At 41.0% G+C, this 14,774-nt stretch overlaps 1 protein-coding gene across 3 annotated transcripts in view; it reads left to right on the top strand.

Moving 5' to 3' along the window:
* Positions 1-14,774, top strand: part of LOC114393018 (valine--tRNA ligase, chloroplastic/mitochondrial 2) — a 78,997-nt gene that overhangs the window by 12,411 nt on the left and 51,812 nt on the right. For 2 of the 3 annotated variants that reach the window (XM_028354276.1, XM_028354277.1), the window contains exons 6-7: positions 8,762-8,853; positions 9,233-9,286. In XM_028354276.1, the coding sequence (XP_028210077.1) occupies positions 8,762-8,853; positions 9,233-9,286 (146 nt within the window). The remainder of the gene's footprint in view (positions 1-8,761; positions 8,854-9,232; positions 9,287-14,774) is intronic. The other variant, XM_028354278.1, reaches the window with a different exon arrangement.

Genomic DNA, 14,774 nt, shown 5'->3' with positions numbered 1-14,774 from the left:
CTTCAAGTGGCAGCAGGGGAAAATAAATGATTCACAGACGCATGGGTGGTAGGCTTAAGAAATTGCGGGCTTTTGAAAGGATAGAGGATGACATACGTTGGGAGTTAGGCGTGAACGTCGTGCTGAAATATCTCGGTGATGACATGGTGCTCCTCCTTGGGATGGCGGGCAATAAAGCGGAGGAAATCATTGCCGAAGAGTATCAACACGGAACATCTCCGTTCCACTCGCTAGAGAGGTGGAATCCGACGATGAGACCGGGACACAGACTTGTTTGTGCCCAGTGTTGGGGTATTCCTATCGAGGTATGGGACATGGGGAACATTCGCAAAATCGTGGTGGGCATTGGAGACCTTGTAGAGGTCGACGATGATGTTGAAGACATGAGAAGGCTGGACAGGATGATGATGATGTTGAAGACATGAGAAGGCTGGACAGGGCTAGAATCCTCATCAGGACACCATGGAAACCGTTCTTCCACCACACTGTTGCAGTTACCATTGGCGGGGAGCTTCACCAAGTGAACATTGTCGAGGAGGGGGCGAGCGATGATGGGAGGCGCAATTTCTTGGGTCGAAGACCGTCAGACTCATCGGAAGAGCTAGATTCTGATGGTATTGATGGAGAGTCACTGATAGCCTTGCACTCGCCTCTGTACGAGCTCCGGCGTCAACCAAACAATCCAGATGCTGATCTGGTGTTCGCTGTCGACAACAATGGAGATCCCCTCACAGGCACCGGAACTCTCATTGGAAGATCGGCCAATCCATCGGACGTTAATCACTTCGACGATCTTGACGGCGGTCCTCCGATCGCAGTTCAGGTGCAGCTGATCTCGCGTTGGGGGAAGCCATTCACCCCTGACGGAGATACGGTTGCGGTCGCTGCCAACAATCCCGGGCCCCCATTATCCTATGGACCTCCATTCTAACACACAACGGATATTACCCAGGGAAGCTGGTTAATACCCCCCAATTTCGAAAATGGTGAGCGTACTTCGACCAAAAAGGATACGAAGTAGAAAGGTATAGGAAAAGGAGCAGAGGCAGTGACCAAAAATGGAGAAATACGCGTAGGTGATACACAAACAGGGAATGACCAGGGGGAAGGTGAATCACTGACAGGAATAGACGTACCCTTAGAAGATAAACAAAGGGAAGTAGCTGTTGGGGAGGTCAAATTTCAAACGAGTGTTGACCATGCAACCCCCATTGGGCTCCCCCACTCACAATCACCACATCAAAGCTATGATAAGGCACCTGTGTATTTTGAACCAGTGGGCCTCCCTCAACATTGTCGATCCAGCCCACTTCACCAAGCTAGGGACAGTGACCTCATTATACCACAAAAAGGGATCCGAGACTCCCAAGTAGCTGTGGATGGGCCAAATAATGGGGCGGGCTTTCCTGAATGCACCACTACAAACAGATTACACCAAAACAATGTTGGCCCAACATACCAAACAGTTGAGGGCAAAATGGAGTTGAAAGTGTTTGCCAGAAGAAAGGGGTGTAAACAGCAGGTGGCCCAAAAGGATCTTAACAGGGGAAAGGCCATAGAGTCAATCCTTACGGGATACAACTCTCACACAGAATCCAGGGGAAGAGCCATACCAAAACGATCAAAAGAAACCAACTCACAGATGCATGTAAAATCCATTGGACCTGATGAAGGGCAGATCGAGGAGGCATTAACCCAATGGGAACTTGCAAAAATCATGGGGGTGTCTATAGAGTCAGAGCAGACAACAATCATCCATAAAATTAAGGACATGGAGACCAGAGACAAGAAAGAGGCTGAGGAATTGGGTGACAACAAACCTGCATCATGAACATTGTCTCTTACAATGTTAGAGGGCTTGGGAGAGGGGTCAAATGGGCTGCAGTTAGGAGGCTCGTTACAAAACACAAAGTAGACATTTTGTGCATTCAAGAAACCAAGAAGGAGCAAATCGACAAACCTATGTGTCAAGCTCTGCGGGGAGACACGGATGTTGCTTGGGAATTCCAGCCAGCAGTAAATACAGCGGGTGGCTTATTGTGCATGTGGAATGATCAAGCCTTCAAAGTGGAAAGAAGAGTACAGGGTAGAGGTTACATTCTATTGGATGGGATCTGGACACACGAAAATCAGAGGGTATCCATAGTCAACGTATATTCCCCCTGTGATAGACAAAATAAATGTGATCTATGGGTATCACTTTTGCAACTAAGACAACAGGGCCATGAAGAAATGTGGTGCTTACTGGGAGACTTCCATAACATTAGACACCCTTCTGAAAGAGAAGGTGTGTTTCATAGGGGAGTGGAAGCAGCTAGTATTAATGAGTTTAATGAATGGGTATCTGACATGGAGCTTGTTGAAATCCTGAGCGTGGGGAGGAAACTCACTTGGTTCAAACCAAATGGGGCTTCGAAGAGTAAACTAGATAGATTCCTTGTATCCCATGAGTGGCTTCTTAAATGGCCAGACTACACTACCTCCATCTTGGACATGAATTTTTTTTATCATTGTCCCATTCTCCTTAGAACCACCAACACTGATTGGGGGCCAAAACCATTTAGGGTGTTCGATTGTTGGTTGAAGGATAAATCCTTTGATCAGACAGTCAGAGAGTGCTGGAGAAATGCTCAACCAAGGGGGTGGGGAGGTTATGTACTCAAAGAAAAAATTAAAAACCTCAAGGAGTCATTGAAGCTGTGGAACAATGTGCACTATGGAGATACACTCAAGAAGGTACAAAAGATTGAGGCAGAGTTAAACAGCTTGGAAGATGCAAGTTCTACTAGACAGTTAAGCTCTCAAGAGCTAATAACTCGCAAGAAACTACAGGAGGAACTTTGGACAGCAGCACACTCACACGAGTCCTTGATGAGGCAGAAGGCAAGAGTGAAATGGCTCAAAGAAGGGGATTGTAATTCTCGCTACTTTCACTTGATAATGAATTCCAGATGTACAAATAATGCAGTTAAAGGCGTATTGGCTAATGGCTAATGGGTAGATGATCCCAGAAAGGTAAAAGAGGAAATCTACAGATTTTTTGAGAACAGATTTATGGAACCTGAACAGCACAGAACAGTCCTAAATGGGACCAGATTTTCTAGGATTGGACAGCAGCAGAATGACATGCTGGTGGGAGCTTTCACCGAGGCAGAAATTAGAGTGGCTGTTTGGATTGTGGAAGCGAAAAAAGTCCGGGACCGAATGGTTTAAACTTCAAATTTATTAAACAGTTTTGGGAGTTGCTAAAGCCCGAAATCAGACGGTTCATTACTGCATTTCATGCCAATGGGATATTCCCGAGGGGCACCAATGCATCTTTCATTGCCCTGATCCCAAAGGTGAAGGATCCACATCATCTTAATGAATATAGACCTATTTCTTTAATAGGATGTGTTTATAAGATTGTGACTAAGCTCCTAGCAAGCAAGCTGAAAAAGGTGCTGCCACATATAATTAATGAGAGGCAGTCAGCTTTTACTGCTGGAAGACAGCTGTTGCACAGCGTTTTGATAGCTAATGAGGCGGTGGAGGAAGCAAAAAGGCATAATAAACCATGCCTAGTGTTTAAAGTGGACTACGAAAGAGCCTATGACTCGGTCTCATGGAACTTCCTATCATATATGATGTACAGACTAGGTTTCTGCCCTAAGTGGATTAGATGGATAGAGGGCTGTCTGAATTCAGCCTCTGTGTCTGTTTTGGTTAACGGTAGCCCCACAAATGAATTTAATCCTCATAGAGGCCTTAGACAAGGTGACCCATTAGCGTCCTTACTCTTCAATATAGTCGCGGAAGGCTTAACCGGCCTAATGAGAGAAGCACTGGACAAAAGTATCTACAACAGCCTCCTTGTGGGAAAAAACAGGATTCCAGTCAACATATTACAATATGCAGATGACATCATTTTCTTTGGTGAAGCCACAATGCAAAATGTGAGGACTATAAAGTCCATGTTGAGAAGCTTCGAACTTGCGTCTGGTTTAAAGATAAACTTTGCGAAGAGCAGCTTTGGGGTAATAGGCAAACCTGATCAATGGCTGAAGGAGGCGGCTGATTATCTTAACTGCAGAATTTTGTCCTTGCCATTCTTGTATCTGGGTATCTCCATTGGGGATAACCCAAGACATAGTGAATTTTGGGATCCCATTATCAGAAAGTGTGAGAGAAAACTAGCTTCATGGAAACACAGACATATATCCTTTAAGGGGAGAGTGACTCTGATTAACTCAGGCCTAACTGCAATTCCTATTTATTTTTTCTTTTTTCAAGGTTCCTTCAAAAATAATAGTCAAATTGGAAGCTATTCAACGCAGATTCCTATGGGGTGGAGGACAAGAGCATAAGAAGATTGCATGGGTAGACTGGAAGACAGTATGCTTACCAAAAGACAAAGGTGGGCTAGGCATCAAAGACCTTAGGACTTTTAACGCAGCTCTGCTGGGGAAGTGGAGGTGGGATCTGTTCCACAAGCAAAAGGAACCATGGGCCACAATGATCTACTCGAAATATGGTGGGTGGAGGTCATTAGAGGAAGGAAGATCGGGCACTCATGACTCAACTTGGTGGAAGGACCTACTATCAATCCACAACCAGCAGCATACCAGAGGTCTCAAAAAGGAAACGTCATGGAAGGTGGGCGGCAGTCAGAAGTTTAGGTTTTGGGAAAATCCATGGACAGTTGATGACTTGCCACTTATGGAGAAATACCCTAGGATGTATCAGATTTCATGCCAACAAAAGCAATTGATCATGCAGATGGGTAGTATCATGAATAATGGGTGGGAATGGAAGCTCATTTGGAGGAGGCCTCTCTTTGATGCTGAGGTAGCAATGGCAGACACTTTTTTAGGAGAGATTTCACAGCAGCAAGTGGATTCTCATAAGGAAGATACCTGGATTTGGAAATCTGACCCCTCTGGGGATTACTCAACAAAATCAGGGTATAACTTGATTCGAGGAGAAACTATGGGGGCAATTCAGAATTCTGATTTTGAGGATCTATGGAAACTCAAAATTCCAGCCTAAGCTGCAGTGTTTGCTTGGAGACTCATCCGAGACAGACTGCCGACAAAGAATAATCTTACTAGGAGACAGGTGACGGTAGAGGACATGTTGTGCCCTTTCTTCAGAAATAGAGAGGAGGAGGCTGCTCATCTATTCTTCACCTGCAGCAATATCCTCCCTCTATGGTGGGAGACAATGTCCTGGGTTAACTTATCAACAGCAATGCCACAAAGCCCAAGGGATCACTACCTGCAGCATGGACATAGTGTTGCTGGAACGAAAAAGTCTACAAGATGGAAGTGCAGGTGGATTGCCTTAGCATTCACAATCTGGCAACACAGAAATAAGATAGTCTTCCAAAATGCTACTTTTGATGGAGGCAAACTGATGGATGATGCGGTTCTCCTAATCTGGTCATGGATCAAAACAATGTAGAAGGATTTTGTAATGCATTTTAATCAATGGTCATCCAACCTCAAGGACGGGTTTAGAAACTAGGAGGGAATTGGTGTGTTGTTGGATCATGTAAAAAAATTTTACTATGTCTCCAGCTTGCTACAGCTTATAAGCTGCAATCCTGCTGGATGCATACCTACTCATATGTATTCATAGTACTACTGGTACTATTCAAGTTTATAACATAAGTATTTTTGCCGAGCAAAAAAAAACTGTTACCTTTGTTCATATACTAGGTATACCTGGAATTTTCTACTTAGGGCTAAATCGGATACACTTACTGTCTTCAAACAGTTTAAAGCTTTGACTGAAAAGCAATTTAATCTTGCCATTAAAGCAGTTCAAACAGACTTGGGGGGGGGGGGGGGGGGGAGTTCAGACCTTTTACCTCCTTTTTACAGCAAGAAGGCATCATGCATAGAGTCATTTGTCCTCATACTCATCACCAAAAAGGTGTGGTCGAGAGAAAACATAGACACATAGTTGTGCATGGCCTCACTCTCTTGGCTCAAGCTATTCTTCCTCTTACTTATTGGGACCATGCCTTTCTAACCAGTGTATACCTCATCAATAGACTCCCTACTTCTTCCCTCAAGTTTGAAATCCCTTTTGTAAAATTGTACAAACAGCAACCAGATTCACTTTCTTAAGGTTTTTGGTTGTGCTTGCTTTCACTCCTAAGACTTTATAACAAAAATAAACTTCATTTTCGGTCTCAAGAGTGTGGTTTTCTGGGGATATTCACCTGCTCACAAAGGATACAAGTGCCTTTCAGCAGATGGAAGAATTTACATTTCTAAGGATGTCGTGTTTAATGAGTCTAAATTTCCATATCCTGATCTTTTTTTTTCTTCTCCTACTTCTCACCCCTCTTTAGAGTCTCATGTACCTAATACTACTATTCCTCTTGTTTCTGTCCCTCAACCCCAATCACCTACTCCTTCACCTGTTGACTCTCCAGCCAACACCTCACACTCCAGTCAATCTCCTCCTTTACCTATTGACCCTCAACATGACTCTCAACCAGCACCTCCTACACCTACTAATTCATCTTCACAAAGTTCTGTCTTACCACAGGCACCTCTTATTCCATCCATTCCTCAAAACACTCATCCAATGCAAACAAGATCAAGTCTGGTATTGGGCAGCACAGAATTCACCCTACTCTTCTTCTTGCTCACATGGAACCTAAGTCTACCAAGCAAGCCTTGGCTGATCCTACATGGCTAGCTGCCATGCAAGCAGAATATGATGCTTTGATTAACAATGGCACTTGGTCCCTTGTTCCTTTGCCTCCTAACAAAGTTCCTATTGGCTGAAAGTGGATTTTCAGAGTTAAAGAAAACCCAGATGGCTCAGTCAACAAGTACAAAGCCAGATTAGTGGCCAAGGGGTTTCATCAGCAGTATGGAACCGATTATACGGAGACTTCCTCACCTGTTATGAAGCCCATAACAGTAAGACTTCTTTTCTCCCTAGCTGTCACATATGGCTGGCCACTTCAACAACTGGATGTGAAAATGCCTTTCTCAATGGCATTCTTGAAGAGGAGGGGTATGTGAAGCAACCTCTAGGGGGTTTGAATCTTCTACCAAATCAATGGTGTGCAAGCTTCATTAGGCTATCTATGGCCTCAAACAAGCTCCAAGGGCTTGATTTGATAGACTCAAAGAGACTCCTACTGAAGTTTGAGTTCATATCCAGCAAGTGTGATCCCACTTTGTGTACTCCAAGGGATCATCTACTATCTACATGCTAGTATATATTGGGAAACATCCAAGTCCCAAATCGACTAGAGATAAGGCCAATATAGAATATATAAGTGGGGGGCAACCCTCATCCTTTAAGCTAACTTTTAGGGTTGAGTTAGACTTGAACCCACATTCTAAGATGATATTAGAACTTATCTTAGATCTATTAAAAGGGAGTCACCCACCATATTATCCATGCTCGAAGCACAAACGTGTTGGGCGTGAGGGGATGTATTGGGGAAAACCCAAGTCCCACATTGGTTAGAGATAAGGCCAAGATAGAATGTATAAGTGAGGGATAACCCTCACCCAATGAGCTAGCTTTTGGGGTTGAGTTTGGCTTAAACCTACATTCTAAGAGTATATGTAGATGATATCATAATCACTGGGAATAATACTCCACTGTTGCAGCAACTTATCTCTAAGCTAATTAGTGTGTTTTCACTCAAAGACCTTGGCTCTTTGGATTATTTCTTAGGGATTGAAGTGAAACACCAATCTGATGGCTCTATTGCTCTCACTCAAAGCAAATATATTAAAGATTTACTGGCCAGAACCAGCATGTCAGAGACTAAACCTATTTCTTCACCTATGGTAACTGGCTGCAAACTCACTAAGAGTGGTTCTGACCCCCTCCCTGATCCATAGATGTACAGGTCAGTTGTTGGAGCACTTCAATATGCTACTATAACTAGACCAGAGATCAGCTTCTCTGTCAACAAGGTCTGTCAATTCATGAAGGAGCCTCTTGAATATCATTGGGTAGTAGTCAAAAGGATCCTAAGGTACCTCAAAGGTACTCTCGCATGGGGCTTCATCTGAAACCTGCTTCTGCCCCCTTCTCCATCAATGCCTTCTGTGAGGCAGATTGGGCCTCTGACCCTGATGACAGAAGGTCCACATCCGGTGCCTGTGTTTTTACTTTGGGCCTAACCTCATCTCCTGGTGGTCCAAGAAGCAGACAGCTGTGGCCCGCTCTAGCACAGAGTCAGAGTATAGAAGCTTGGCCCTAGTCACTGCTGAGGTGTCTTGGCTTCAGTCTCTTTTGACTGAACTTGCAGTTCCACACAAGCTGCCAGTCATCCATTGTGACAACACTAGCACTGTGTCACTTGCTCCTAACCCAGTCCTTCATGCTCGCACCAAACACATGGACTTAGACCCTGTTTTTTGTTCGGGAAAAGGTTCTGAACAAACTGCTTTAGAGTTGACACAGTTCATTGTAATGTGGCTTATTCTTTCAGATCAATGATAAAATCTACTTACATTTTCTCTCAAATTCTATCAAGAATCAACTTCTATGTCCTGTGTTGCTGGTGTTACATCTCCAAAGCTTCTTCATGATTGCGTGGGTCATCAAAATTTGTCAAAATTAAAGCAAATGGATGAATAATGAGTGTTTTGCAGAACTAGATGTTTTGTGTTATGCAGAACTAGATGTTGCCAATGATTAAATTACTACCTGTAAACTGTGAAGGCATTTCTTCATTGATATATTGTTATCTTCTTCCTCCATCCTTCTCATACTATTTGTTTACTTCATTCAGATATGGTGGAACTATCGCAAATCAGATCAAGAGACTCGGTGCTTCATGTGATTGGTCTAGAGAGCACTTTACACTTGATGAACAGCTAAGTCGTAAGACAGTTTTCTACTAATTAGAACTCTCGCTAACCCAGAAAGTATATGGGCACTTATTGGAAAAATTATGGTGATACAAATAAAGATAATTGGTGCTGTTTTGAATTTTTATAACTGTTTTCATTTAGATCTATTATTATTATTATTATTATTATTGTCATTGTCATTGTCATTATTATTATTATTGTTATTGTCATTGTCATTGTGATTATTATTATTATTATTATTATTATTATTATTACTATTATTATCATCCAATGTCTGTTAAATTTCCCTGAATTTTTCTCATCAATGTAAATCCAACATTGTTGTATTGTTAGCATTTGTTTACCCGTGCTGTAATGTATACTGATACCTTGCCTTATAATTTACGCAGAAGCTGTAGTTGAGGCATTTGTTAGACTTCATGAGAAAGGTTTGATTTATCAAGGTATAAACTGAAGCTACATTTTGGTATATAACTATATATTTCATTTGCACTTTGTTTTAATTTGTGTTTGATTTTGCATATTTTGAAAAAATAGTTGCTTATTTTGTCTAGTTTAGTGAGAGCTTTTTGAAAAATAACATTTATTTCCCTAAGAAACACTCTTACAAACATGCACGTAAGTAGTGTTTAGTCCAGTTTTCCTTTTGGCTTAAAAAGCTACTTTAAAGGTACAACTCATTCTTGAAGTTACAAGTCTAAATAAGAACCTTTAAAGTGAAGTAGCAGTTATTTGGCAGTTTTCATTTTTTTAGCTTAAAAAGAGATGACTTGAGAGAGAGCAAGGAGAGAGTGGAGAGAGAGAAAGAAAGGAGAGAGTGGAGTGAGAGAAAGAAAGGAGAGAGTGGAGAGAGACAAGGGTGAGAGAGAAATGTGGACATAAGCAATTGAAGTTATTTGGCAGTTTTCATTTTTTTAGCTTAAAAAGAGATGACTTGAGAGAGAGCAAGGAGAGAGTGGAGTGAGAGAAAGAAAGGAGAGAGAAATGTGGACATAAGCAATTGAAAATCTTCTCGTTGACAAAGAAAGGAGATATCAAACTAATAAACATCTATTTTGGTTTTTAAAAAGGTTTGATTTACACTTGACATTGATTTAGCTCCCAAAAGATTAGCAACATCATTATAACATTATAATCATTCAATTATGAAATGTGATCATGAAATAATCCTTTTATGCATAAACTCATATTGAAAGGGTAAATGTCATTTTCAATAAACTGTTTCTTCGAGTCAGCTCAGTTGATTAAATTGTGAGACATTCCAGCCTTCTCCTATTTACTCGTACTCTCTCCCCTTATAAGGTATATTATGAGCCTCTTGCACCAATGAGAGACTAAAAATTTCAACTTTTAATGTTTAAGAAACCTAATTGATATGTTTATTTTTTTCATTATTAAAAAGCTAAAGTATTCTCACTTTTATTTGATGGGAGAATTCTATGTACTTCTATAACAATATTGTTGAAAAGGAGAGCAGAGGACAAATTTGGTGAATACCGTGTCTAAGATACACAACGTTGACTTCATTATATAGACTCAAAATAATAAATACAATTGATTTATTATATAGACTCAAAATAATAAATACAATTGATTATAGAAGATTTTGTTCCTATGAATCAAATATTGTTTTCGTTATAAAATACAATAGTACACTAAATAAAGCATAATATATAATACAAAAATTATAAATAATAGTAATAAAAATATCATAAACTAAATAATAAAAATAAAAAAATAATACATAATACAATAAGCTAAGTAATGATAAAAAGAAATTCTAAATAGTATAATAAATTAGAAATATATATTATATATATATATGTTAAAAAATTAAATCGGTAAAGATATGTATGAATAATTCTAGGATACCGTAGAGATTTGTTCAAGATATCTGCCAATTGGTCAATAGAATTGGTAATTATAAAGTGGGTTTCTGTAATTGTGTGTTTGTATCTCACAAATGATCCTTTATTTATAGTGAGATTGGTTTACAATATATTCCCTAATAATGATTAGAATCCCTAATAATCAGCTGTGGATATTTCCTAATTACAAATCATATCTTTAATGCTCCCCTTAAGTTGGAGCATACATATAATATGATCCAAGCTTGTTATAAATGTTGTCAACATAAGGGCCCTTGAGTGATTTAGTGAACTTGTTTGCAAGTTGGTCACTAAAGCCGACAAAGTTGGTGATGATTTCTCCTGAAAGCACCTTCTCTCTCACAAAGTGACAGTCAATCTCTATGTGTTTAGTCCGTTAATGGAAGAGCGAATTTGAAGCAATGTGAATAGCATATTGATTGTCACATATTAGTTTAGTATCTTGAGTGTCTCCAAATTTTAGCTGTTGGAGAAGTTTCCTAAGCCATGTAATCTCACATCCAGCTGCTGCCATAGCACGGTAATCAGCTTCAGCACTAGATCTAACAACTGTTTTTTGCTTCTTGCTCCTACAAGGGATCAAGTTTCCTCCAATGAGAACACAATATCCTAAAGTGGACTTCCTATTTGATGGTGATCCTGCCCAATCAGCACTAGAATAGCAAACGATGACAGCATCACAATTTGTATGACAACATTCCAATGACTATCACATGCAAATGTGATATCTGGTCTAGTGACAATGACGTAATTAAGTCTACCGACTAGACGATGATATCTTCCAGGGACTTACAATGGCTCCCTTGACCTAGAAGAAGCTTCACATTAGGATCCATAGGAGTGCCTCTCGAGTGACAATCGAGCATGTCTTGGTCAAAATGTCTATAGCATACTTCCGTTGGGAAATGACTATGCCAGATGAGGATTAGGCAACTTCGATGCCAAGGAAGTACCTAAGTGGACCCAAGTCCTTGGTCTGAAACTAACTATGGAGGTGAGACTTGAGGCGGAGAATGCCACTAGAGTTATCGCCAGTGATGATGATGTAATCAACATACACAACTAGATAGATGCATAGGCCAGACGGTGAATGGAGGGAAAATACTGAGTGATCTGCTTCACAATGACTCATTCAAAACTCAAGCAGAGTGGCGCTGAAATGACCGACTAGGCATGAGGAGATTGCTTCAGGCCATAAAGAGAATGTCAAAATCTACAAACAAGGCGTGACTTGCCTGAAACTGTAAAACTAGAGGGTTGATCCATGTACACCTTTTCTTGCAAGTCCATCTAGGAAGGCATTTTTGATGTCCAACTGGTGAAGAGGCCAATGTTGGATGGTGGCCATAGTGAGAAAAATACAAACAAAGGTGATTTTGCCTCATGACAAATGTTGTTGCCATAATCAAGACCAAAATCTGAGTATAACCCTTAGCCACTAGACGAGCTTTGTAGCGATCAATTGTGCCATCGGGTGCAATCTTCACTATGTAGACCCAACAACATCATGGATTTGTTGGTAGGCAACAAAACGAGCTCCCATGTGTTGCTGGCATTCAAAGCAGCCATTTCTACCAACATTGCTTGTTGCCAATTATGGTCAGCCATGGCTTCACCGTAGACTTAGGAATAGACACAAAATCCAAAGAAGAGACAAAAGAAAAATAGAAAGAAGATATACGGTCACAATAGGCATATTTAGGATTAGCATTACGAGTGGACCGAATACCTTTGCGTAGCATAATGGGAAATTCAAGTGTTGGTGACGGTGGTGGAAGGACGTTTGGAGTAGGAGATGATGCTGGAGGATCAATGGGTGGCATTGCCAATGGTGCTTTTTTTTTGCACAGCAAAAATTTGATATTATTAATAGTTGATCAGTACTAGGTGTACTGAAATATATCAAAATATACAAAGGCATAAATCTGCCAGCCCCAACTACATAAGATATAACCACAATAGGTGGATACCCATACAGCAAAAGAAAACCCCTAGGACATTTCCTCCTTTAAGGTAGTAGACCATTGATTAAAATGTGTATGGAAATCTTTCTCCATGCAGTTGATCCAAGACCATGTGTGAAACAAAGCTTCGTCCATGACTTTTTCGGTGCTGAAATTCTGGTTGTAAAACACCAAGGCATTTCTATGCTTCCAAATAGTCATGGATAAAGCTATCCAGAAAGCTTTCCATCGGTTGTCTACATTGCTTTTTCCACTCCATTGAGAGAATTGCAGAAAATGGCATTTGGGTTCAATAGGGAAAGGACCCACCCTATTGACCCATCTCAAGCTCTCCCACCAAAGATGTCTAGTTTTCCTGCAAGAATACATGATATGGCCAGCAGTTTCCTCATCCTGATCACAAAGAGGACAGTTATAAGAGGGCAGCTCCACATGTCTCCTCCTTAGATTATCCCTAGTAGGTAGTCTGTTCTTGAAGATTCTCCAAGAGAAAGCACTTGCTCTTGGGGGAATTTTCAATCTCCAAATGATCTTGTAGTTGCTGTCTTCAGAAATAGAATTGGCCTCAGTATTGAGGAGATTGTAGGCTGACTTTGTGGAGTAATAACCAGCAGGATCAGCCCCCCAGCTGAGAAAATCCCGACTTGAAGGTTGGATCTGAAAACCTCAATGTCAGCCATGAATGCTGCCATCATATCAATTTCGTGGTCAAAGAAATGTCTCCTCCATTGTACCTTCCACTCCCATCTACTACCAATTAAGAGGCCCATTGAGTTGATAGTATGATTCTGCTGAGTGCTCACTTGATATAGGGTTGGGTACTTATCTTGGAGACTTAAATCATCCTCCCTCCACTTGTCTTTCCAGAACTTGATTCTGGTCCCATCACCTACCTTCCACTTCAAATTATTGAAGATGCAATTTCTATGATGCTGTTGGAAAACATATCTTAAATCCTTCCACCAAGGAGAAGAGTCAGCTCTGTTTCTGCCATAGCACAATGCATTCCACCCTCCATATTTGGACATTAATATTCTGGCCCAAAACTGATCCTGGTTATTTGCCAAGTCCCAGCCCCATTTACCAAGCAAGGCTTCGTTAAACTTGGACAAGTCTTTAATCCCAAGCCCCCCTTTGTTCTTGGGAAGGCAGATAGTATCCCAATTTACCCAAGCAATCTTGGCCACCTCAGAGCCTCCTCCCCAAAGGAAGTTTCTCTGAATTGAGACTAGCTTATGCACCACTTTTTTAGGAACTCTAAAGAAGGACAGCAGATAGATGGGAAGCGCTATTAATACAGAATTAATGAGTGTTATCCTTCCTCCCATGGAAAGACTTTTCTGCTTCCATTTACTAAGTTTGAGTTCAAACTTGCTAATGATAGGCTGCCACACATTCCAGCTTTTAGATGTTGTCCCCACTGGGATTCCAAGGTAGGAAAAGGGGATATCCAGCTGACCACAGTTGAGAAAAAGGGCTGCCTCCCTACACCAAACCTCTGATTTTCCCATGCACCCAAATTGGCTTTTGGCATAATTAATCTTGAGACCGGAAACCATCTCAAAGATTCTGAGGATAGATTTCAGGACTCTAATATTATCCATAGTTGCAGTTCCAAAAAACAGCGTATCATTTGCATATTGCAGAATATTAATCTCCTCCTTTTGTCTCCCCACTCGGTAACTGTGGAACAAATTTTTAGAGATTGCTGTCCTCATCAACCCGGTGAGTCCTTCAGCTACTATGTTAAAAAGAAAGGGGGCAAGGGGATCACCCTGCCTTAATCCTCTATGTGGCACAAACTCCGAAGTGGGGCTGCCATTAATCAGAATTGATATGGTTGCACTAGACAAACATCCATATATCCATTGTCTCCATTTTCCAGAAAAACCCATCCTCATCATCATGTAGTTTAAAAAGCCCCAAGAGACCGAATCATATGCTTTTTCAAAATCCACTTTGAAGATCATGCAAGGATTTTTTTTATACTTGGCTTCAGCAATAACCTCATTAGCAATCATCACCCCATGAAGAATATGCCTCCCTTTCAGAAAAGTTGTTTGCCTTTCATCTATTAG

Source organism: Glycine soja, chromosome 17, assembly GCF_004193775.1.
Source record: "Glycine soja cultivar W05 chromosome 17, ASM419377v2, whole genome shotgun sequence".
Classification (NCBI taxonomy): domain Eukaryota; kingdom Viridiplantae; phylum Streptophyta; class Magnoliopsida; order Fabales; family Fabaceae; genus Glycine; species Glycine soja.
This window is presented reverse-complemented; position numbering and strand designations above follow the sequence as displayed.